Below are 25,763 nucleotides of genomic sequence, written 5' to 3' on the forward strand. Positions count from 1 at the left end.
GGATTCATTATTTTCAAATTCTCTACAGACAATACCCGTCCTACCACTTGCACCTAGGTGAGCCACTTCGATCACTTCCACTCTCTACTATGTCACTGATCACCTCTCTTCTGATGAGATGCAACCAGATGTATTTATAAAGTGTTCTTATCTAAAAACCTGAACGAATGAGGAAAATATGTGCAAGGCATAGGTATGATAAGGGTCGGTAACCCTATTGTAAATGGGCACTGGGCCAGGGTTGTGCTCAGTGGTAGAGCGCTTGACTTGCACGTGTGAGGCGCTGGATCTGGATCCATTCCTCAGCACCATATAAAAATAAATAAAATGAAGGTATTGTGTTCATCTACACTAAGAAAAAAAAATTTTTTTTAAATGAGCACTGGGCCCGAATAGCCATTTTCACAAAGAAAATACACAAGTGGTCAGGAAGCACATGAAAAGATATGCCCCATCCTGAGCTGTTAAAGAAATGAAAACCGAAAGCAAATGAGATACCACTTCACATCCAGTAGGACAGTGATAACAAAAATGACAGTAAGAAGTGTTAGGAAGGAATTAGAGAAATTGGGGTATTTTTATACTGCTAGTGTGAATAGCTGCTTTAAAAAAACTTTGTCAGTTCCTCAAAATGTTAAAAATAATTAAAATATGACCTAGCAATTCCACTCCTAGATATACATACACATGCATATGCACACTCTAGAGAAATGAAACTTTCCCTCAAAACCCTATACACAAATGTTCCTAGCAATATTATTCATAATGGTCAAAAAGTGGAAACAACCCAAATATCTATTAACTAATGAATAGATAAATAAAATGTGGTATGTATACATAAATTATTCAGCAATAAAAAATCAAGTATTGAACTTCTATGACATGGCTGAACCTTCAAAAATTATGCTAAGTGAAAGAAGCCAACCATACTATATAATTCTATTTATATGAAATGTCAAGAATGGACAAATTCCTAGAGACAGAATGCAAATTAATGCTAACAGGTAAGGGGTTTCTTTTCAGGGTGATAAAAATGTTCTGGAATTAGTGGTGATGATTGCACAACTCTGTAAATGTGCAAAAAAATCACTAAACTGTATAATTTAAATGGGAAATGTACATGGGGATGTGAACTATTTACCAATAAATCTGGTTTTTTTAAAAAATAAAATGTGAATTTAATCAAGTCCATGGAAGTGTTATTTATAGGAAGTGCAGGAGAATGACTGAAAGGATCTCCTGAAGAGTTAGCAAAGTCCAGAAAGTGAAACATTCTATAGGTCAAACAACTCAGTTCCTCAGTATGGTGGGAAAAAGATGGATGTGGAATGCTATAAAGTGAAAGAAAAGTGATATAACCACCAAATACAACACCTGGGCCTAGTTTGGATACTTATTTGAACAAACCAATTCTCACCTTTGAAATAATCAGAAATTTTTGATTATTGATTGGGGAATAGATGCTGCTTGAGTTAGTTGTGATAATGGCATGGTGATTTCTAAAAATGCACCTTTTTTGTTAGAAATGCCTAAGGAAATATGTGGAGATTGAATGACATGATGCCTTGAATTTTAAATTTTCTTGAAAAAAAATCAAAGAAAAACTAACGGGGGAGAGATGTGCACAATTTGTAGGAGGTTGATAAGTGTGGCAGTTGGGTGATGAGCGTAAGGGGATTCTTTATTGCTCTTCCTTCTATTTTGTGTAACTTTGAAAAGTTCCATAACAAAAAGCTGAAAGAACACCCTCCTCCCAGCATTTTCTGACCCGTTAGGGCTACAGTGAAAGGTGGGGAGAAGAGATGAATTGATTTGGGGACTCTCTCCCTTTCAGAGTCAAAAGTCGAGATGGATACTAGAGCCATTATACAACACCAGATGTATCAGGAATAATTAGGACATAGAGAAAAAGATTTAGATAAAAGAGAAAAGGTGTTTAACACAAAGAAGAGCAATGGACCAGATAACCATAAATACCTTAAACATCCAAAGATTTCTTGATTGGCAGAATCCCCAAAGACTCTAAATCATTAATACATACTTTGGAAAGAAGCTAGGAGAACCAAAATGAAAACTAAAAGCAAATATAATAAATTACATTTCCTAGAGAAAAAAGAAGAAAATTTTGTTTGCTTGTGTCTGTACAATGGCGAACATTCAGAAAAATCTTTGAGGGAAACTGTAGTTTTATGTAATTTCTCATTGCCATAGAAACACAAACATTGTTGTGGTTGTGACTAAAGTTCCGGACTGGTTAATGATAGCACATAAATGTTTAACAAATGTCAACATCTAAATAAAGAACACTGATTTACCTGATATTTTTCCTTTAGATGCTTATTAGATTTGCAGAGAAGTGGCCTATGATTGTGTAAGAAAAAAATGTAGAGTTTCAGTTCTAAACTTAGAGATATGTAGATATGTAAACTTAAGAATGTAGAACACTGTATTGCTGCCCTGCTACCAGACAATTCCTCATGCCCGAGTCATAAGTAACTTATCACGATGGGCCACATATCCTTCTCAGCAAGCATAGGAGAGAGGGGAAGGAATGGACTTCTTCCAGTAGCCAAGAGCACACTGGGTAGCTTGGGTTCCACATCTTCCATGTGTAACACTTTCATTTGCATAGACAGTGCTGTGTATGATTCTGTTTTCTCTTTTTCCATGAAGGTTGTCCATAATGGGAAGACTGAATGAATGTTTGATTTATACCCCATTTCCAAAACAGATTTTAAATGGTTTATGATATAGAATAATCATGTAACATAGAAGATAGTGAGATGATATGCTAGTATGTGAAAAAAAAGCCAGTTATAGAGCTCACACATGAATAAATCTGAATACTAGAAGAATGTATATTAAGAATACACACTGGGGTTGGGGTTGTGGCTCAGTGGTAGAGCGCTTGCCTAACATATGTGTAGCACTGTGTTCGATCCTCAGAACCACATATAAATAAATAAATAAAAATAAAGGTTCATCCACAACTAAAAAATATATACATATTTATATATATTCATATATATATATTCTTTTATATATGTATAAAAGAATACATGTTAAAAGGGTTATGGGTGTAACCCATCATTGGTGGAGCACTTGCCTAGCATATGTGAGGCACTGGGTTCAATCCTCAGGACCACATAAAATTAAATAAGATAAAGGTATTATGGTAGTGGAGGCCAATATTTTGCAAAACCATGAAACCAAGGTGGCTATGGTGGTTCCGCAGCAGCAGTAGCTATGGCAGCGGCAGAAGGTTTTAATGCTGTCAGGAAACAAAGCTTAGCAGGAGAAGAGAGCCAGAGAAGTGATAGGGAAGCTACAAGTTACAACAGATTTGTGAACTCAGCCAAGCACAGTGGTGGCAGGGCCTAGCTGTTACAAAGAAGACATGGTTTAGACAATACTCATGTATATGGGCAAAACAATTCGAGGACTGTATTTGTGACTAATTGTATAACAGGTTGTAGAAAGTGTAAAGCATTCCAACAAAGGGTTTTAATGTAGACTTTTTTTTTTTTGCACCCATGTTGTTGATTGCTAAATGTAATAGTCTGATTATGATGCTGAATAAATATGTCTTTAAAAAAAAAGATAAAGGTATTGTGTCCATCTACAACTAAAGAAAAAAATATTAAAAAAAAAAAAGAATACATGCTAAAATGTTGACCATGGCTGGCTGTCTGCATATTAGAATTAGAGACAATTCTTATTTTCTTCTTGGTGACTTTCTGTGCTTTCTTGTTTTCTATAATGATTATGTTTTATTTTGAAAACAGGGAAAATGTTTTTTTAAGAAGAGATGTACATTTTTATATTTTTTATCTTTTATTTTTAAAAAAATTTTTAGATGTTGATAGACCTATATTTTTATTCCTTTATTTATATGTGGTGCTGAGAATTGAACCAAGTGCCTCACACATGCTAGGCAAGCATTCTACCACTGAGCCACAACCCCAGCCCAAGAGATGTACATTTTTTAAATGCACATTTTAAATTTGTTTTGGAGATGGGGTATAAGGCAAACATTCATTCAGTCTTCTCTTCATGGATGACCTTCATGGAAAGACAGGAAACAAAATCACACACAGCACTGAGCATCTGTGCAAAAGAAAGGGTTCTAAATGGAAGGTGTGCACTTCTAAAAGGTATTTTTAAAGTGCCAATACACTATGCAGGAGGCTCTACCATATCCATTAATGTATGTAAGGGCAGGTACCTAAAATAGATTAGGCAATGAAGCTAATACAGAAAAGGCTTCCTCTGAAGCTCTGCTGATCAGAGAAAAAAAATTCTGAGAAGTCCTAAATTTAATGACAAGGGCTTAGAGGATGAAGGGGAGGACGGATGGGAGAGGTGAATTGGCTAACAGCTAAGGAACCAAAAAACAAAGACCATTTCACATTCTTGAACATGAGTTAAAACATTACCTTGAATCCCATCATGAGCCTCTAGGTGCCACTGCAGCAATGGCTTTTCCCATAGACAATCCTATCCTAGAGCCTTTCCTGCTTCCTGTCATCCACCTGTCCCCACCTCATCGAGAGCCAATGGAGGTTCAATGTAAGCAACTTGTGCTTTCCTTCCCCAAATTTTTGTTATAAAAATGCTCGTAGCTCTAAGTCCAGTGGACATTTTTCTATCTGTGATTTAGTCTCATCCGAGGACCTGGTCCTTTTTCTGATTAGCATCTGCACTAGCTCTATAAGCACTTTTATTTCAGAGATCCCTCGCTCTAAAGAGTTTTGGTGTAACATTGCTGTATGCGGACCTGCATTCTGTGCCTCAGCTTTCTTGTAGCAACACCATTTCAGATTAACGTTTGAAATATTTTTGTTTAGCAGCTCAATAATTGTATGCTTTTGCATAAGATCGCTCTTGTTCAAACTTCTGAGGTAAAGCATGTCAAAAATAATTAGTCATGGAACCCCCAGTCATGTTACCAAAGACAACAAATCCAAGTAAAGGAGCACAGAGGAGCCTGATTGTCTCATGATTCTGCTACAGTGGCCACTGACATGAGGTCATTTAAGTATTGCCTGTAAGAAACTGGCCTTGGTTTCTGAATGGGCTACTTGTATATTAGTCTATAAAGCAAACAACTTGTAAAAGGGAAAAAAAGACTAAAAACTCCATTTGTAATGGAGATGCTGGAACTCACTTATGAAAATTAGCAAAGATTGGATCACTCTCATGGAGCTCTCAAGAAGATTCCCATGTGCCAATTCTGAATTTCTCTGAGCTGATAAAGAGTAGATTCATATAAACGTTTTCACCAATGTGGGGTTACTTGCAATCCTGCAGCACTGTGCAGTAGGCACACAGTAGCCCTGGGCCCCAGCAGCGCTGCCTGCAGTACCAACTCAGGCAAGGATGGCTCCCCTCCCTACAGGGAAATCCCACATCCTGCGTGGTGGTGCTGCTGTAGAACAATGTCCTGCTGGAACAACGCAGCTTGCCAGAAGCAGGTTTGTAGCTAAGCCTGGCTGGAGGCAAGGCTGCCAGTGACCAAGACACAGAAGTGCAAAAAGGGATGTCAGAATCAACCTTTCTCTCAGTTTCACGAAAGCATCACTTCTGTCATTTCTTTAAAGTTCATAGAAATGATATTCTACACCAAGCATATGATATAAGCTTTCTGTTTTTAAAATTTCTATCTAGTTCAGCACACCAAGTTAAGGCCATAAATAGAATGTTTACTTAATTGGTTGGTTATTTACCTATTTATATTTAGATGTGATTAATATTACATGAATAGGTGTTTGTATACATATTTTTATTTATTTATTATTTAACAACCTAGTACTCTTACAGAACTTGAGCAATCCTTGACATTCTCCTAGGAAAGAGCACTGGCCTAATGCCACAATTGCAAGAATGTTCTCTGAGGGCAATTCTGCAGGTGTCCTGTTTTGGGAATGGGTCATAATGCTTGGGAACAACTCCAAATATAAATTCTGTTATTAACATAACAGTGTTAAGACTATGTCAATTACTAGAAATGAGACTCTACACCAAGTATATGATATGTGCTTTCTGATATTAAATATTTCTTCTATTCCTGGGCAAGATTTGTAGCTCGGTGGTAGAGCACTTACCTAGCACGTGTGAGGCACTGGGGGTTTGATCCTCAGCATCCCAGAAAAACAAATAAAGGTACTATGTCCATCTACAACTTAAAAAAATTTTTAAAAAAATATGACTTCTATTTCTATTAATGTTTCTGGCATATAAATGGTGAGCCACTCATAGAGGGTTTTCCAGTGGGAAAATTACATTTCTGTTGCTTTTTAAACACAGACATGTTTTTCCTAAGATTATTTGTAAATGCAGATAGTAGGTTTCTGGGAATAATAAATTAAAATTCATAATTTGGTAGTTTAAGGGGAAAATGAAGTTCTGATTAGGAGTTGAACCTGAAATTTAGAATGGAATGTACAACAGTGAGGGTTTCTAGAAAGACAGAGAAGGTACTTTGGTGGACAGATTTATTAATTGCCATTGTTGCCAAGAATTCCATCCCAATAGCAGTCATCAGAAAAGCTTTTCTTTTTCTCGTAAGAAGGTCACCTGGAGTCCTTAAGACTCCATCTGCTCGGTCTCTAGCAATCTGCAGATCTTCATTCATTAAACTGAATTGCCAAAAAAATCCCCCCTATTTAACATTGTATAGGACAGTATTAATTTGAAGAGTGAGTATTGGGGTTCAAGGCCATTAACTTAAAAATGCTTTCATTCTGCAAGACAGACAGGTCGTTAATAATGGAAGGAAGGGCCTGGGGAGGTACAATGCTGTGCCTGGACCAGTTGCATTGCTGGGCCTCAGCTGCCAACTATTCTGACCTCTGACCAGGGCTAGGCACATGGCTGGGCTACAAGAAAGTAGGGTGGAAAGTAATGTTCAGACTTTGTGCTGATTCAGCAGGGAGAGAAGCCGGGGTAAGGGAGGACAGGTGGTCTATAAACAGCAGTTGGTTCTGAAGAGTCTATTTATAAGATCGGGAGATTAGGGAAACAATTTGCCTGCTTGGAAAGCGCATGGCAGATGCGCACGATGGGGCCTCCTCTCCAGCAGGCCACAGCCTCTTGACAAATGGTGCTTCTGACTCCAGTGACATTGACAATCCTTCACAGATGCTAAGATAGGAAAAACAAGAGCCAAGGCACACGCCTGAGAAAAGCTGCTTTTCTGCTGCTGGTAAAAAGCTTTGATAGAGATAACACAAAAATTACTAAAAACTGGAAGTGATAAGAGCTCTCTGGGAAGCAGTTCAGAATTTTCCAGTTCCCCACAACAAACATTAACTGCTCTGCGTCAGGTTTGGCACCATGAAACAGAGCAATATTTTCACTTGGGTGTTAAGCTTTCTAAGTGAATTTCATCTGAGATTGGAGATGAAATCTTACCAGAAAATGAAAACTATCGACCTTTACCGAAGCGTGATATCAGCAGGGGCCCGTCCGATCACGGCAGCTTCTTACCTTGTGGTGGCTATCTTTTCTCCCTTTTTCCAGTCCCAAAATACAATACTGTGAAAATCGTCTAAACCAACCGACACCAGACATTTTCCATCAGCTGTGTGAAAACAACACAAATGTCAAATGACTTGTTTCTTCCAGGACAAATCAAAATATTTTACATACTGTCAAGAGGAACAAGAAATTGACCTTACATTCTTTGAGCTCAAATACATTAGAAATATCATACAGCAAAGGGACCATCAGAGAAAGAAATGTATGACCAGCAATAGTGGAACTTTCTAATGAATAACTGGTTACTGAAGTCCATCACTGATTCTACTTTTCAGTCTGAGACACAAAGCTATGGCAGAGCCTCTCAGGTAAGTAATAAAAACCTTGTCTGTTTAGTGACAGTCAGGTCTCCTGACATTCACTGGAAGAAACATTTAGTTTTGTGACTCTTGGTCTATTTTCAACTCTAAAAAATTGGCTTTGGTTTAACCCTCTAAAGCAAGAACGTTATAGAAACTATATTTAGCTTCTAAATTTCTCTCAAAAAAATGATTTTATAATTTAAAAGTCTTAAGTTCTCATTTTTCCTATTTCAAAAGTAATGTGCTTATTACAAGACACTTAGGAAATATGGATAAAGAGAATGCTAATGTCTTCCCAATTTCTAGGCCTACATTTGATATACATCCTACCACTCTTTTTGTCTATATAAATGTGCTTTGAAAAAAATAAAACCAGGATCATACTGCACCTATAATCTAATCTTTTTTTCACCTATCATGTCATGAACATTTTTCCTTATTAAGTATTTCAACATTTTCAATGATTTACTAGAACTTGGACACAGGCCATTTTAATAAAAAATTTAAATACAGGGAATGTATAATTAAATTTGAAGTAAAAGCAATTAATTTGCTTTTTCCTTTCAAGACAGAAGAAGAGGTACAGTCAATAAGCCATTCATTTGTTGCCTGCTTGCAAGGCTAGATTCAAAAGAGAAGCATCACAAGGTCAACATTCCCCCCAACCCAGCTGTGCGGTTGCTAGGAGATGGGTGATCTAGCTCACTCTGCATCAGTTTATCAGGGTCTTGCCTCTAAATACCAGCCATTAAAGGTAAAAAACCAAGTATATGATCGACTGCTTCTTCTGGGTCTACTGGTCCACTCAATGTTAGTTTCAACAGCAGGCCTGGGGTATATTCCAAATTAGGTTTGCCAGGCAAAATAAAGCTCTGTGAAATTGAAATTTCAGATACATAATGAATAGTTTCTTAGTATAAGTATGTTCCATGCAGTATTTTATATCTGTATTGTATATTTAAACTTATATTGCCTGGAACATGCTTATGTTAAAAATTATTCATTGTCTGTCTGAAATTTAATTGAGCCACCTGTATTTTTATTGGCTAAATTTGGCAACCCTACCTCAAGTGCCAACCAATGCCCCCCTTTCTGAGTGCTGTTACTTATGCCAGAGACCCTCCTCTAATCAAATGGAAATGGTGGGCTGCTCCTCTTTGCCTGGAGGAAGGAGGAGATTAAGGGAAAAGAAGAAACTGCCTTAAACCAGATCCTCCCAACCTTCAACTAAGGATGAGGCAAGGATTTAAGGGTTAGGTTGATCCTTTCAAGCTACTAGGCAAGAGTATTAGGTAAAGACATTAATATTTTCCTAAAGAACTAAATCATTACACAGTGATCACTGTAAACAACCGATCCTGAATCCTTATGCTTAAATGTTATCAGGATTTAAACTGGATAAGGTCTCCATGCATTTGGGAGAAGGGACTGGTAATGACATCCTATTCCTTACCAACATCAGTACTTTTCCCATATCTCATGGTATGGCCTGGTTATGTTTCTATGTTAATGTACCTCTGTATTTGGCGATTTTATTTTTGTATCTTCTCTCTCCCCTTTTAGATCATAAGTTGTTTTAAGGTTCATAGTAATTGTATCGGGTTTCCTTCATAATTGTCACACTGAGCTGGTTTTCAGTGACTGCTAATGATGCTAGTGACATTGATGACGAGGAGGAAGGTAAAGACGGGATATGTCTGTGGGTGGTATGGAAATGTGCCACCTTATATAGCTATAAAAACTGTAATTATCATTCCTTCCAAAAATACTGCACAAATATTCAATGTCTTTTTTTTTTTTTTTTTTTGTATTCATTAGTTCTATACTTTAGGCTGTCTTTGTATGTTGGCGGGGGCGGGGGTGTTGCTGGGGAATTGAACCCAGGACTTTGTTTATGCTAGGCAAGCACTCAACCACTGAGCTACATCCCTAGCCATTAGGCTGTCTTTTCAAATTCATGGAGCTATATTAATATGTCCTTCTTGGGATAGAATCATCAACATATTTAAAATAACAATTTTTTAGGTTTTATTGTGAAGAAGGTTGAACTGGTAAGCTAATTTGGAGGGAGCAGGGGGGAGATTTTTAGAATTTCTAGAAGGCCCCATTAGCTTATCCTCACAGTTACACTACCTCGACCTCCACAAGAGTATTCTGAATATAGGTAGCAATGGGAGAAACAGTACCCATCTAGAGGTACCTCAGTAGCCATACCTCTTTTTTAGAAATGGTGACTTGTTCTTGAATTTTGCAGGCATAAACTATTGCTGCATGTCACAGTTTAGAATATGATTGTCTACCTTTTTATTCTTTTCTTGGTTTTCATTTCCCCTGCAGAGACTTGATCTTAGCTTTGAAAATTTATTGTTCCATGACCAGTTGGTTTTTTATTTTTGGCCATATTTTCAGAGTCTAGGTAATGTCCTCTCAAATCTTTCCAGTCACAGTGTGTATTAATTATGGATGGTTGTAACATAGTCCAGAAATAATTCTAAGGCACTTAATGTCAACAGTAAAGGGCAAATTAGAAAATTTTACTCAGACAATTACAAGTTGGTTCTCCTATTCAGAGCTTATAAAAAAATGCATAGGTTTTCACAACTGAACACAATGAAATCAGATTAGTCTTAGATGTGCTTTTATGGAAATCAGTATCAGTTCATAAATGTTTTTAAAAATACATATACTCACATACATATATATATGATAGGCTAGAAAATATTTATGTGGCTGAATTTTAATATGGTCTTCTATTCATGGGGAAGCACTTTTGCTACCCATTAGCATAAAAACAAAGATGGATTTCCCTTTCCCTAGAAAATGATAATAAATTCAAGAGTTAAAAAAGCTACTCCATTAAGTGAGTTAATCATAATTCACTTCTTGTCCATGTAATCCACAATTATGGATTATTTTGCAAGAAATGTTGAAAATGCCTTCTTTTGTTTGCTTTAGAAAAGTGGCAAGAATAAACTAAATGCTTTCATGTAAATGTTTATTATCTTGTTTTCACATCATTTGTCTGCTTTATATTTCCAGGATAATTTATGTCTCTAATAAAAGGCAAAGTACTATTAGCAGGTCTCCATGAGACCCCCAAAAGGAGATGACTCATAAAAGACAGGTGGCTGTATGGCTACTGAGGCACACAGATGGGTTACCAGCCAGAAAACCAATGAGCGTTCTGATGGTGACTCATTTACATGGTTAAACAGAGCAATCTAAACAGTCTCCTGTGATTTTTACTTAGTTACCCACTTTCTATCAGTTTCCAAAAGGAAGGTAGAGTTGCCCCTGCTCCTACTTCAGATTAGAGTGTGATTCAGGGATGTTCCAGAGCAGGGGTCTCTTTTCATGGGGAAAGGGGGGGCTGTTCCAGTGGTAGCTTCTATGCTCTGTGCTCCTCCACGTTTAACCTTGAGGATGGAAGGGACAGCTGGAGACACCTGCTGGTGGGTATGGGGAGTGGTGAAGTGAGTAAGCTCACGGGCTCTGGTGGAAGGCAGGGGCCAGAGAAGTCCCAGGGACCAAGGACAGAGAATTTTCTGCACACCTCTTGCCAGCTGACAACTCTGAGTCTGGTGGATATCATGCTGGACTGAGAGCCAGGAGACCTGGTTAGCTCTGGATCTGCCACTGTTGACTGTCACCCAGGGCATACCACTAAACTCACCACCTTCAGTCTTGGCTAGTAAAGTGGTACAGAGGTCTAAGTCTAAAGTTACACTGTTGTAACACAAAGTGCTATTAATAGAAACATTAAGCCAAAGAGACCGCCACTCTCTCAAGCCTTGCCACAGGGACCACAAGGATCCATCAACTATCTGTAATCATCTGTATGAAACCATTCATGTGATGGATCACACACAACAGACCTTAGTGGAAGCTCTCCTGTTTAGTCCTTAATACTAGTGCTTTCTAAAACCTTTAACTGGATTCATTGCTACCATTTATGTACAAACATCATACTTAACCACTAAAACAAAAATGTAATTTTCCATGATCAAAAATAATATATTTGCTGAATAAATGGGCTTTTCCCTAGTGATTGTTATCTGAAATAGACTGTATTATTAAAACTGAAATGCTCCTCTTATGCAGAAATATTTCACATCTGAGAATTTCTTTATTTGCTCTAGATAGGAGCAGGGAGAGAATCGGTTTCTGTCTCTCTTCGTGGGATATCTGGTTTCCTTATCCAGGCAACCATTTGAAGGGCAGCCTTCTGAGGGAGGAATTTCTAAAGCTCTTGTTCTTTCTTCTCCAAAGCTAATAAGCCCAGGAGAGGGGTGAGCTCCCTGAAATGCAGAGGCAAGTACTGGGTACCAGCTCATCACTATCAATTCATCTCATAATTAATGCCTTTGATCAAGACTCTGCTCATCATTTTCTCTAAAGACATTGGAATTCTGTGTTCTTTTGATTCTTCTAAATATAAAACCCAGAACACTAATCAATTCTATAGAAGAAATAAACTAATAATGTTCTATTTATCTTATTCAAAATTTGCCTCTATTAATACACACATTTTCATATAAAATCAGTGATAAATGCTATTTTGAGTTCAATTTATTCTTTTACTTGATACACAAAAATATGCAAGAAGTACAGTTTGCATACTTGACATTGTAAATTATAGTTCTTATTAAATACTGCCAAATTGTTTGCTAGAAATATTGAGTCAATTTCCAATGTCACCAAAACATAGACATATTGAATTTTCACAATCCTGTGAACATTTAGGTTCTGCTATTAATTTTTGATCCTGGGGACTGAAACCAGGGGCACTTTGCCATTGAGCTACATCCCCAGTTCTTTTTATTTTTTGAGACAGGGTCTTGCTAAGGTACAGAGACTGGCCTCGAACTTGCAATCCTCCTGCCTCAGCCTCCAGAGTTGCAGGGATTACAGGTGTGTGCCACCATGCTCAGTTTGTTAATTTTATTTATTTTTGCTACTTTAATGGGTATCGCACTACTTTTCTAAAGTATACTTACTTAAGTATACACATATGTAGCCAATACCAAAATCAATTTTAGGAAGAGGTAGTTCAGCCATTGAAGAGTAAGATATTGGAGGTGGGGGAAGCAGAGGGAATTCATTTGTCTTTAGGATAGAGCCACATACAGACCAAAATTATAGTTTCTTTTTGGATTTTACTGCCTTATCAATGATACAAGCCATACCTACTTTAAAACTGCATGTCCATCAAACTTCAAAGGTTGGGACTTTGTATTCACTGTTAATCAAGGGTGTCACCTGAGCATTAAGCTTGCAGGTGGGTATGACTGGGTAGCTGTTCCCTCCACACTCCTGCCTCCTGCTATCCCACCAGTATATACCTACCAGTATAGGCACAAAACTAGTGAGCCTTGATTTTACTAATTTAATAGCCATAAAAGTTAGTGAATAACTTCTAACAATGATATGAAAACTCAGATTTGTTGAGCAGTTTGTAGGATGTGAGAATGTGCATGTTACCCTGTGTGGCACTGGTCAGGGAATACAGATAATTGTCATCCAACATGGTTTACAATGTGAAGTTCTAGAAGGAATAGCGAGAGGCCAAACAAAGCTCATTAAGCAAAATCTCATTTGTTCATTCATTCACAACATTTTTTGAGTGGCTTCTATGTCCACAGTATTACAATGTGTGTGGTGGGGAATAGACAGAGGGCTCTCCTGTCTTGTGTGTGCAGGTCAAAGGAGAAGGTAACACAAATAAGGTATCCCATGAACTCTGACAGGTGCTCTGAAAGCAATGACAACAATGAGCTCAGGTTTACAGAAGGGCCAGGTTGTTTCTGCCTTGAAGGACGCAGGAGAAACATCAGTGTGGTCTTAAAGGATGGTAGGATTTGAACAGATCTGTGGGAAAGGCCTGATGGAAGAACACAGGCAGGAGGACTGGCATGCACAGAGGCTCTGCATGGAGGCAGAAGTAAAGGAGCGAGAATGGGTGAATGGGTGAAATGTGCAAAAGAAGGTTGAGGTCAGATCAGGAAAAGTCAAGCACTTCCAAACAGGGGAGTCAATGGCAGCAGCACTAACTATGCTTCCAGAAGAAGTGGGAATGGAATCGGAGACTATGGCACTACTATGGGCAGAGGAGAGGAGGTGAGTGCTGGGCCAAGGAGAGCAGAAGGGAGGCACCTACTGGGGAAAGAGGTTGTAGAGTCATGGGATTTAGTGACTAACCATGCACATGAACAGCAGCAGTTCTCCAAACTTAAAACACCTGACTGGGATTTAGGAAAATCTTTTTATAAAGAAAGTTTAGGATTTCTTCCTTACTGATCTAATTCCTACAATTGAGATATTAAAAATGTGTATGTACTGACACCTTTCATGATAGACCCTCAATCTTGAATTCTAGCTTAAAGAACACTTAAAGAAAATTGCATGTTGGCATCATCCTGTTTTTCTCTTTGGGGGACATAAGAAACAAGTTAATTATTTTTTCCGTCTTTTTTCTTTTGCAAACTTTTATTTTTTTCTTAAATGACTGTACAGGGCTTTTAAAAACTCCCACTTGAATAAAAGAAAGAAATTGCGTTCATCAATTAGTATTTTTATAAATACTGTGTTCAGATTTTAAATTGAGGAGAGAAAAGCTATAGCTCTATTTTTCCAAAATGAAATTTATTTCTAAAACACCAATATCATAAAGTGCCTCTCTGCAGAAGATTTGCAGCCTTTCCTCTGGTTCTTTATATTTCAAGACAGAGACAACATGCTCCCACTTATCTGGAGATGAAATTGATGTTCTGAGTCACTGCCAGACATTTGCAACTAAGACTTCCAACAGCAACAGCTGCTCTGGATTTCAAATTGCTCAAGCAAACGCAGTGTGAGCTCTGGGTAATGACTTGGGAGAGGAAATGAGGAAGACAAGGAAAGGATGTGTAATCTAAAGGCCATATTTTTTAGTGAGGTATCACACACAACTCCTAGCCTCAGATTGCGTAGTTGACATATGAAGAGCATACCTCATTACAAACAGAATGCCAAGTAGTTGAAAATAAAATTAAATGTAGACTCATCTGTCAATGGCTCTAATGAGAAACTGGTGCTTACCTGAAAAATCAAGTGCACACACCCCTCTCTGATGTTGTCCTTTCAAGAGTGACAAACATTTTAGAGTCTGTGTGTCCCACACATGAATAGCAGCATCTCTTCCAACCTTGAATAATAGGATGATTGTTATTAACTATTTATGAAATATAATTTGGTTCCTTAGAGTCAAGTACTGCTTAGAAATCAAATGCATGTTATTTAAAAAATGAGAAGATATTGGAAATAATTTGGTTCTCCCCCCCATTATTTTCCAGATAAGAAATTGAAGCCCAAAGCACCTAAGGCTTGTTATGGCATCAAGCTGGGTTCCTGTCCTGGTGTGTGGTTCCAAGTTAAGGGACTTTCAAGACTCTACTTCAAATGTCCACTTGTACCTTTTTTTTTTTTTTTTTCTTTTTTGAACTCAGGGGCACTCTACCACTGAGCTATATCCCCAGCCCTTTCTATTTTGAGGTGGGGTCTTGCTAAGTTTCTGAGGCTGGCCTTGAACCTGTGATCCTCCTGACTCAGCCTCCCAGGTACTGGAATTACACGCGTGCACCATTGCATCCAGTCACTTGGCTTTCTGTCGGTTATTTCTACCTTTTCCTCTTCTGCCTTCTCAATGCCTCACAAGAGTCCACTTATCAGGCAAGGAAGTCACCTGAGTGCCGTCAGGGCACTATAAAGAGTTCCTTTACCAGGATGGGGCTGTAGCTCAGTGGTAGAGCGCTTGCCTAGCAGTGTGAGATATGGGGTTCGATCCTCAGCACCACATAAAAATAAATAAAATAAAGGTATTGTGTCCATCTACAAATAAAAATATTTTTTTTAAAAAAAGAGTCCCTTTACCCATTCTCAATGATTTCACCCACCTCTAGAAGGGCTGACCCTGCCCCTCCCCCTGAGAAATAAACGTTTCATGGTGCTGGGTGTGGTGGCGCATGCCTGTAATCCCAGCGGCTCGGGAGGCTGAGGCAGGAGGATTGTGAGTTCAAAGTCAGCCTCAGCAAAAGGGAGGCCTAAGCAACTCATTGAGACCCTGTCTCTAAATAAAATACAAAATAGGGCTGGAGATGTGGCTCAGTGGCCAAGTGCCCATGAGTTCAATCCCTGGTACCAAAAAAAAAAAAAAAAAAAGTTCATGACTTCACTATGTGCCCTTAAGATGGATTGTCCTTGCAGGGATACAAGCTTTTAGCATGTGAAGTTCAACAACAGAGCAAATTATAATAGCAAAGTAGTTTTTCTCACTTACAATACATGGGGGTTGGGGGGGAGCCCCGTTGAATATGATGATTCCAAAAGAGAAAACCAGAGGTTAAGCGCTAGGCATGCCTGAGCAGAACCCAGGCAGCTCCTGCTCTGCCTGGGGAGGTCCAGCCCCCAGCCCCCAGCAGTGGCTGCTGGCTTCCTGTTGGCCTCCCACCAATTACAATAGTGAGTGTTCTACCTTCTCACAGGTGTGTGCCAAGAACCAGTCTCTGATTCTTACTTTCAAGAGTAAGTTATTAGGGCTGGGGAGATAGCTCGGTTGGTAGAGTGCTTGCCTTGCAAGCACAAGGCCCTGCGTGCAATCCCTAGCACTGCCAAAAAAAAAAAAAAAAAAAAAGTTATTAAATGCCCATGAGCCAAGCATCGTCCATCTGTGAGACAGACAAGGAAAACAAGTGCCAGTGAGAGGGCAAAGTAATGCTCAATCACTTGTAAGATTTACTAATACCAGCTAACTCAGAGCAGAGCTTCTCCAATTTGCAGCTGGAGGGGCAGCAAATCAGCATGGAAACCAGTGGCTCATCCCTCTGGGGGGATTATAATCTCTTAACAAAAAACATTAAAGCTATGGATGGTTCTCTCTCAAAAATGGACATTTCTGGGATTTGATTCCCTTCATGCTCTCCATTTCATCCATGGATCTGTCCTGTACCCCAGGATGTGGACCACATTTGAAACAATCCTATGTTCACTGAATCTTCAGTTTCCTGTCTCAAGTTGACTTTTACCAAGTATTTTTTGCATTTCTAACATGGAAACTGCATTCAAAGTGAAATGCCCTCTTTCATGGGTGAGGCCCTCAGTCTTGGAGGAGAGATACACACCTGTCCAGTGGCCACATAGTCCTTCACCGGATGGATAGTCAGGCTAAGAATATCATCGTCGTGCCCCAGGTACAGCCTTTGGGAATGTTGTTGCCTGTTGTAGACGACAGCAACGGCAGCAATGTGGTAGACCACCTCCCCAGCTTGAGTGTAGAACAGATTGTTTCTACAGTCGTAGCCTCTGTAACTGAAGCACAAGCCCAAGACACACGCAGGGTTGAATGAATGGAAACTGAAGAGATTAGGAGTTATCAGAGGCAAACCGAACATACTGGTGGTGCAAGTGGAACCCAGCTGTCTCCACAGGCGACAAGGGTACGAGGACCTCTAACGGCCTGGAATGACTTTCTAGGAGGCAAAGAGCACGGATCATTTTAACAGAGCCTGCTTCAGGATCCTCAGCTACTCTATATGCTCTTTCTTAAAACTGATCTGAGAACAGGCCTGTGGTTAGGCGCAGGCCTTCCCTCCCCATCTCCCCTTTCACGACGCCCTCCTCCCACTTCAGGAAGTCATTTCTCTCCTCCATCCAGAATCTCAGCATGGTATATTACTCTGGGACCTAGAAACTTCTGGGGCACCAAAACGGATGATCCAAAATACAAGGGAAAACCCTTAATTATTGCTAAGGGATCCTTTTGCAAGTCAAGTGATTTCCAGTGTTTTTGCTTTATAACAAAATTGAACAGAGATCTAACTGAATTGTTAGCTGATGGGTTACTATTTTTTGTGATAAGTCAAAATCAAAATGTGATTTTGGGGACCTATAACACAGGAGGGAGTTTAAAGAACTGAACAACATTGCCAGGATAAAATCACTTCCATTCTCATTTTGAGAATAAACTCTCAGTGTTTACATCTATAAAAAGACAAAAACTGGGGACAGACTCAATACTAATCTCTGCCACATTCTAACAACGATTAATCTACATGCACAGATAACTGAACAAATAAAAAACAATTCATCATTGAAATAAATCTAATCGAAGTTTTCAGTGCTTAACAATTATCATAATTTGTAATAAATTTATGTTGATTTGGTCATTTTTACTAATAATTATAACAATTCAATCTAAAAAAGTAACAGAACAGCATTGTCTAATAGAAATATAATGCAAGCCACATAGGTAAAGTTTTCTAGTTGTGACATTAAAAAGAATAAAAATAGCCAGGTGTGGTATCACATGCCTTCAATCCCAGAAACTCAGAAGGCTGAGGCAGGAGGATCACAAGTTTGAGGGCAGCCTCAGCAACTTAGTGAGACCCTGTCTCAAAATTAAAGAAAGGAAGAAAGGAATGAAGAAAGGAAGGAAGGAAGGAAGAAAGAGGGTTAGGGTTATAGTTCAGTGTTAAAACACCCTTGGGTTCAATGCCTAGTACCATACACACAAAATTTTTTAAAAAATGAAATTTATTTTAGTATCATATTTTTAACCTAACACATTTACATTAAACATATGACATAAAAACATTTTAATGAGATATTCTACATTCTTTTTTTCACCCTAAGCCTTTAAAATAGGTGTCTTACCCACACAGCATTTCTCATTTCAGACTAGCTATATTTGAAGTGCTCGCTAGCCATGTGGGGCAGAGGATACTGTATTGTACAGAGTTATGGTCACGAGAAATGACGTTTTAGTTGAACATGTAGACTTTTTTCTCTGTATGGTACACTGACAAAAGATTCAGTCATAAAAATATGTTAAGGTAAAATTTTATAGAATTTGAATGGAGATAGGAGTGTAAACAGAAATATGAATGATATAAAGTATTCTGTGGTAGAAGCGCTTGTTCATGTACTTTTTTGTTTTTTTAGTTGTGAATGGTCACAATACCTTTATTTTATTTATTTTTATGTGGTTCTGAGAATCGAACCCAGTGCCTCACACATGCCAGGCAAGTGCTTTACCATTGAGCCACAAGCCCAGACCCTGTTCATGTACTTTTTAAATTGATAACAGGAGGAAGTAAAGTATTTTGGCATTTAAGTTCCATTGGGTTCATTTAAATGACTAATGTGAACGTTTATGCTGTATACATTCTTCTCAACCATTTAAACTTATATTGAAACATTTCAGGTATCAACTTAAAATGGGCAAAGTTGTAAATAATTTTACAAAATCTAAAATTATTCTAGGCATCTGTGAGAATAATATTTGAAGAATTTACTGTCCTAGGGTAAAGCCAGCAAAACAGAGGAGGGGAGGGGACTGGGGGAAGAGGAAGAAGAGATGGTGGTGACATGGCAGTGAAGCAGTGGCAGCTGCCACAGATCTACAGGAAGAACACAGCCTAGTGACCACCAAGTGTGATGGCCTGACACACAGAGGAAATGGGAAAGAGTCACAGTTACAACGTTAGCCCCAGGTCTGTGAGCACACTGGGGACAGGAGCACCAGAAGGAGGAACCTCTTTGTCTTGGAGATAAGGCCCATCACAGGCTACGCAGAGAGAACAAAGGAGCACAAGGTGCCCAGGACAGGCCACCCACCCGTGTATGAACTGGAGCTTCAAGCTGTCCTCAGGAGCCTTTTCCCGTTTGAGGAAGGGCACTGCATGGTTTTTCTCTTTACTTTGTTGCTTTAGCTGAGGTAGATCTTCTTTGTAAACCTGAAAAGTACAACAGAGGCATTCAGCTAAGGTGCCTTTTTAGTTTCCAAACATTAACATCTTGACATGATTGGATTTATTGAAGCTTCAATAGTATCTGAAAACACAAGACATAGTATTGAATACTACTTCCTCTTAATGAGCAAAATAACATGAAATGTTTTCCAAATGACTGGGATTTTAAATAAGTTCTTCCTCCCTTATTTGTTATTATTTTTCTTAGGTAAATTATATCCAGAAAAATATACTAAGTTGGTATATTAGTAAACAAGAAAATAAATTATCAATAAAATATATTTTTACTGCTTCAAAGATAAGAACTCTCTTGATTCTGACATTTGCAAAATGGGGGCTTTTTTTTCCCTAGGATTGCCCTTTGGAATTCTCTTTCTTTCATGGCCTCAAACGTCCTGACAGACCAGATTCTTAGAGCAACGCTCATTTTCTTACCTTACCTAAGAACTAAAAGCTGCTAAGAGAACATTTTCTATAATTTGATTTGAATGTACATAAAAATCAATCTTTTTACCATATTTTTATGCTATATTTCCAAGAAATGTCAATTTAACACACTGAAAACAAAATGATAATTTTTTTATCTTCATAAAGAAAATTTTTCATTTGATCCAACCACATTGCTAAAAATTTTATGAATTATTCCTATAAAGTCCCTGTTTAGAATTTGACCAACAAACAATTAAAAAAATGGTTTATAATATACTGTTATGTCTAATACAGATATAACAAATTAATCTTTTGACTCTAAAGATAATTATTCATCTGAATTCTTGATGCTTTTAACAGATTATTTACTTCAGAGCACCAAATTCTAGGGTATTTATGCTGCTTATTTGATCAAGTCTCATGACTTCTGTGGGCCTCAATTTCCCATCTGTAGAACAAAATCAAAGTCCTTGCTCAGGAATAACTCAGGAATGCCGAGAACATAAAACCAAATAATAGGTGACAGTATTGACAGTAAGAAGTCAGGAGAATTCGTAAGTCCTGGACATGGATTCCAGTATCATCGTGGTTTTTCATTTTTTACTAGCATAATTTCATTAAATAAAATCTTTCTAATTAAACTAAATGGCTTTGCCCCCTAAATCTAACATTCACTTTGCTTAAATTTCATTACCCCTTGATACCAGGGTATATTGTTTAGTGGTTGCCTGATAGTCCCACATTAATCATTTCCTTTCAAATCTGTCTCTTTGGTGATGGTACTGCATAATGCATCCATCAATACATAATCCAGCTGATTTAATCGTGAACCTGACTGGAACCGTAAGTTGGACTGCCTTTGTACTAATCCAATTTCTCAAACATGAAATCAATGAGTGATGATTATAGGCAGGAAAAAGTGTAATCACCTAAAAAGCAGTAAATCAGTGCTGATATAGAGGCAAACCAAGGACTGCCGAGAATGTATGTTCTGGGGAGAAACCAAGATCAGCATTCTTTTTTTTTCCCCTTTCCACATTTTTTATTGGTGCATTACAGTTGTACATAATGATGTGATTTGTTGTTACATATTCATATATGCACACGAAGTAACAACAGAATTTGGCCAATATAACCCCCTAGCACTGTTATCTAAGAGGACGGTGATGTGGAAGTGGGCAGATCCCTAACCTCACAGTAGCTGCCACAGGCCTATCTAGACAATACTGAAATCTGACATCTTATTCAGTCCACATTCATGTGCAGAATCTGCTTCACATACCTTTAAAAATGACAGGGAAGAAAACAAACCCTACGGTCAACACCATGAAACGGTGGTGTCTAGATTCCTCTGAAAGATTCTTTTATTTAACAATCACTCTTTAGTGATAAACAACAAGGAAATGTCAACTTCCAAGAAAACTGCAGGCAACTGACCAACTTTTCTCCTAGACATGATTTCTAACTGGAGAGAGAATGCACATTGTAATTTGGCTTTTACTTTAATTAAGTGGATAGTGGTTGCCATAAGTTAGGAGACAAATGAAGATAACAGCCCACATACAAACTAACATGACCTGCAGGTACTCATCCTGAAAATATAAGCTTTCATAGTTTGCTAAGAAAAAGAAAAACTTGTAGGTTAAATGTGTGGTCTTTTTCCGCAAAAAAAAAAAAAAAAAAAATTTATAAGTTTTAGATGGCAGACACTGGACAAAAAGCCCAACTATTATGGGCTCAATTTTGGAACTTTGCATCTATCTTCCACTTAACTTTTTAAAAGATCTAACAAGGGAGATGCTTTACTTTCAACTTGCATTGAAAGGCAAGACAATTTTTCTTATTTTTCCCATAATTCTCTTCTACCTATATACCAGTCATTTTCAGCAATGTCCACATCCAAGGAGATCCAGGTTCCAGGTTATAATTTTCATTGCTCTCTGCATACTGACCTGGCGATCATAATTGATTTGAGTTTCTTGCTCAATATCAGAGTCCAACTCGGGCACATCAGATAAATCTGAATCAGATTCTTCACTATAGGAATCAGTGCCACCTTCTGCAGAAATATAACCCACAATAAACAAGTAAAAGTTCTGAGATTTTAAATAGCTAAAAATATTATTTGAAATATTTTCTTTCTTCTATCCTAGTTAATAAATATCTGCACTGTAGTTTTAATACAGATTCCTAAAAACACCTCCTCTTTTGGCTAACTTTGGCCTGCCCTTCATTCCTGGGAGTCTGGGAAAATAGCGCCCCAAGCAGACAGAACATATTTCCTTGATTTTATTAGATAGTAGGATTCCTGGATTTTAAACCTTGCTTTGAAAAATGTAAAAGGGGCAGGTTTTACCAAGGACAAGCTGGAGCATAAGGAAATCCAACTGCTGACTTCAATAAAGATCCTCTTCTGCTTAACATGCCACCAAGTGCTCATAACTGCCATGGTCAAAACTTCTGCAGAATCCTTCCCAATAAACACATTTGCTCAATTGTTGTTCATTAGGTCACCTGCTTACTCTGCTGACATCACAGTAGATGTAAATAAAAAGATGACACAATCACTAAACTGGAACACAAAGGTCCCTAAATTGTGGACCATTCTTTGAACCCCATTCTGTAACAGCTTCCATTCCAAAGTTACCCTGCCACCTGCATCCTAACAGAGCAGGCCGACTGTCCATTACAATTGTACCAAGGAGGTGGCCAAGTGCACTTTCCTGCTCTCTTCAAAGGTTAATTTTTCACATAAACCTTAAGCCTTCAAATTGCATTTGGAATAAGCAAAGTCCTTTGAAGGAAATCATTTGACCTATATTAATCTCAAAAGTTTTTCTTTTTTTTAAACAAATTTTAAAGTTATAGGAATGAATTTTATCAAAATTGCTTTGAACCCTTTAACTCCAGAACAGATGTTAGAACATTCCTTGAAAAGTTTATTGAAAAATGAACACACATGGAAAAGTTATGACCCGTTTTACCCTGGGGAGCGGTTTCCAGCATGCCGTTGCTGACACCTTCTGGAATAAACCTCCACTGGAAAACCGAGTGGTCGGCCCCTCCCGTACTTAACACCCACTGACAGTCATGGGACCAGCGGACGTTTGTGACATGTGCAGAATGGCCCACATATTTTCTAAATTTGGCTCCTGAAAAAAGATTTTTTTAGAAGATCAGTTATGCCAAAAACATATCCTGGTTAAAAAAGAAATCACATTCCTATTCATATCAAGCAAAATTTTTAAATATATCATAGAGTTATTTTCAGTCTTACATATTATAACAAGCAAATGCTCTGAAGGACACCTTAATTTTTCCAATATGCATCAATGTGAAGCTGGTTCTTAGATTTAAACTCTATAACTAAAACTTGTTCCAAATAATGCTTACATTACTGATTCTGAAAATAAGTGATCAGGAGTGAACATCTTAAACATTCTTATTTAAATGGTAGATAAAATAGGTAGTCCTTTACCATGGGGAAGCAAGAAATAATTCTGTGGAAATAAGAGTAAAATTATTATTACTGGGGCTAAAGAGACTTAGCTGTGAGAATGAATTTTTTTTCTTTTAAATTGGTTGCTTTACTCAGTAAACACCAGCCCCAGGTAGTGAATGCAATAGAAAAAAACTATTTGAAGTATATTTGTGGTTGAACTTTTGTGATGAAGTCTCCAGCATATGCTTAGAACACAGCAGGATAAAGGCCCTTGTGGTAATGAGCAGGGTCCACCTCATGTGGAGGCCTAGAACTCCAGACTATGGGAGATTTTAGAAGATCATCAAGTTCTCCATCCCCACTTTGAAAACACTTCTAACTCTTGAAGATGCTCTAAATGAAATCCTTTTCAGAGGAGGGAAAAGGTCATCCATTCTATTGTCACATGCTGAAAATTCAAATATCCACTGGAAATACAATAACTTCATTTTACACATAGGTGATGATGACTGCCAGTCCCCACAAAAAAAAAAAAAAATAGGGGAATACTGCCACAGAGGGAAAGAAAGCATTGTGTCCAAAAGCAAGCTTGCCTATTTTAAACAGCTGCCTCAGACCATTTGGCAATAAAGTCAAACAGTTCAACTAGGGGCAGCTGGAAATGCTGGATGATCATTCAAAAATTGGGGACAGGGCATATCCTTCCTGTTCCTCTGTAGGTCCTACAGTGAGGAGTTATCCTTTGCTACTCTAAAATCTGTACACTTTTCAAGAGATCATTTAATCTGTCTTTTCAGAGTGGTTTAAAAATATGTTCAAGAATTCTTTGATACAAGTAAAAACAAATGGAACATGGCAAAAGTGAGACTGTGTGACATCCAAGAGGAAGCCATCAAAGGCCACTGCAGATTCCTGCACTATTGTTCTTGGATGAAGTCATGTCATAAGGACATTCAAGCAGTCTATGCAGAGGCTCCCGTAGCAAGAAATTGAGGCCTTCACCCAAGAGCCACTTGAGTGAGAGGAAATGGACCCTCTGGTCTCAGTCTAGCTTTCAGAGGACTGCAACCTCACGAGAGGCCTTGAACTTGAACCACCCAGCTAAGGGGCTCGTGAATCCCTGATCTCTCCCCCAATCACTTGTGATATCATAAATGATTTTTCATTTAAGCTGTTAAATTTGAGGGGGGAGTTGTTAGGCAGTAATAGATAATACGCAACTGAGAATAATAGATACTTAATAAATAACATGTGGCGGGCTGTAACAAGAACCTGCAGAGGCACTCAGATATCAGTATTTAGGTCTTACCTCTCTGATCCCATCTTCTTCTCTCTCCCTCCCTTGCCTACTCTGCTGCAGGCACACTGGCCCCTGTCCTATTCCTCCAGAGTGCCAGGCACTCTTCCTCTAAGCCTTGTACTTGCTGTTTCTTCTGTCTGGAACACTCTTTGCATTTGTTCTCAGGCACATCACCTTTTAGGTGGGGCCTCCCTATTCTTAACCTACTCCACACAATATCAGAGTGGTCTTTTAAATACTTAAATTGGTCCTGTCTGGTCTCCACTTAAAGTTCTGAGTGATTTTTCAATTACACACAGTGAGACCCGAACTTTTAGTAGTGGTCACAGGGCCCTTCACGACACAGCCCGTGGCCCTCTCCGTCTTCATGGTACACAACTCTGCCTCATTCACTGTGCTCAAGCCATTCTGTTCCTGCTCTAAACCAACCCCATCCAAGCTGTGGTGAAGGCTGACATTTTCCCCTCCAAGGTCCCAGGTTTCTACGAACCATTACTCACATGGGCCATTAGCAGGAGAGATTGGAAGCTTGAATTAGAAATGTTGAGGTAATTTTGTTTAGCCTCAAGCATTTGAAACTGATGACCATTTTGTCAAGTGTAAGGGACGGTGGGTTTGCTATGTGTTTTAAGTTCCATTTTGTACCATAATTGCCACTGCTTCAAAACTGTCGGTTAGCTGACAATGACTTTCTGATTACATTTTTCAATTCTTTTCCTTGCTTAATTTAAAAATCGATCAAGTGAAAGAGTTTTCAGGCAGCAGCATGTCCCTGCTGATTACTTTTATAAGATCGTATTTTCAGGAAACAGTAGAGGAATCTCAGAAGAGCCCCTGTGAGGGCTTCGTCTAAACTTGCAAAAGAAGAGGATGGGGTCAATACATAGTTAATTCATTTAAAGTCTACAGGGGCCACATAATTGAAGTAACATGATTTCAACAACAAAACATGCCAGGGAAGGTGGTTT

At 38.4% G+C, this 25,763-nt stretch overlaps 1 protein-coding gene across 7 annotated transcripts in view; it reads right to left on the reverse strand.

Annotated features, from left to right (window-relative positions):
• Eml6 (EMAP like 6) overlaps positions 1–25,763 on the reverse strand; it is a 262,976-nt gene that overhangs the window by 81,459 nt on the left and 155,754 nt on the right. For all 7 annotated transcript variants that reach the window (XR_007104749.1, XR_007104750.1, XR_007104751.1 and 4 more), the window contains exons 12-17: positions 23,038–23,205; positions 22,006–22,112; positions 19,491–19,609; positions 16,997–17,183; positions 14,919–15,024; positions 7,489–7,582 (exon numbers count right to left, since the gene is read on the reverse strand). Coding sequence is in view for 4 of the 7 variants with exons in the window: in XM_047523319.1 (XP_047379275.1) it covers positions 7,489–7,582; positions 14,919–15,024; positions 16,997–17,183; positions 19,491–19,609; positions 22,006–22,112; positions 23,038–23,205 (781 nt within the window). In the remaining 3 variants the exon portion in view is untranslated. The remainder of the gene's footprint in view (positions 1–7,488; positions 7,583–14,918; positions 15,025–16,996; positions 17,184–19,490; positions 19,610–22,005; positions 22,113–23,037; positions 23,206–25,763) is intronic.

Source organism: Sciurus carolinensis, chromosome 13, assembly GCF_902686445.1.
Source record: "Sciurus carolinensis chromosome 13, mSciCar1.2, whole genome shotgun sequence".
In the NCBI taxonomy this organism is placed as follows: Eukaryota; Metazoa; Chordata; class Mammalia; order Rodentia; family Sciuridae; genus Sciurus; species Sciurus carolinensis.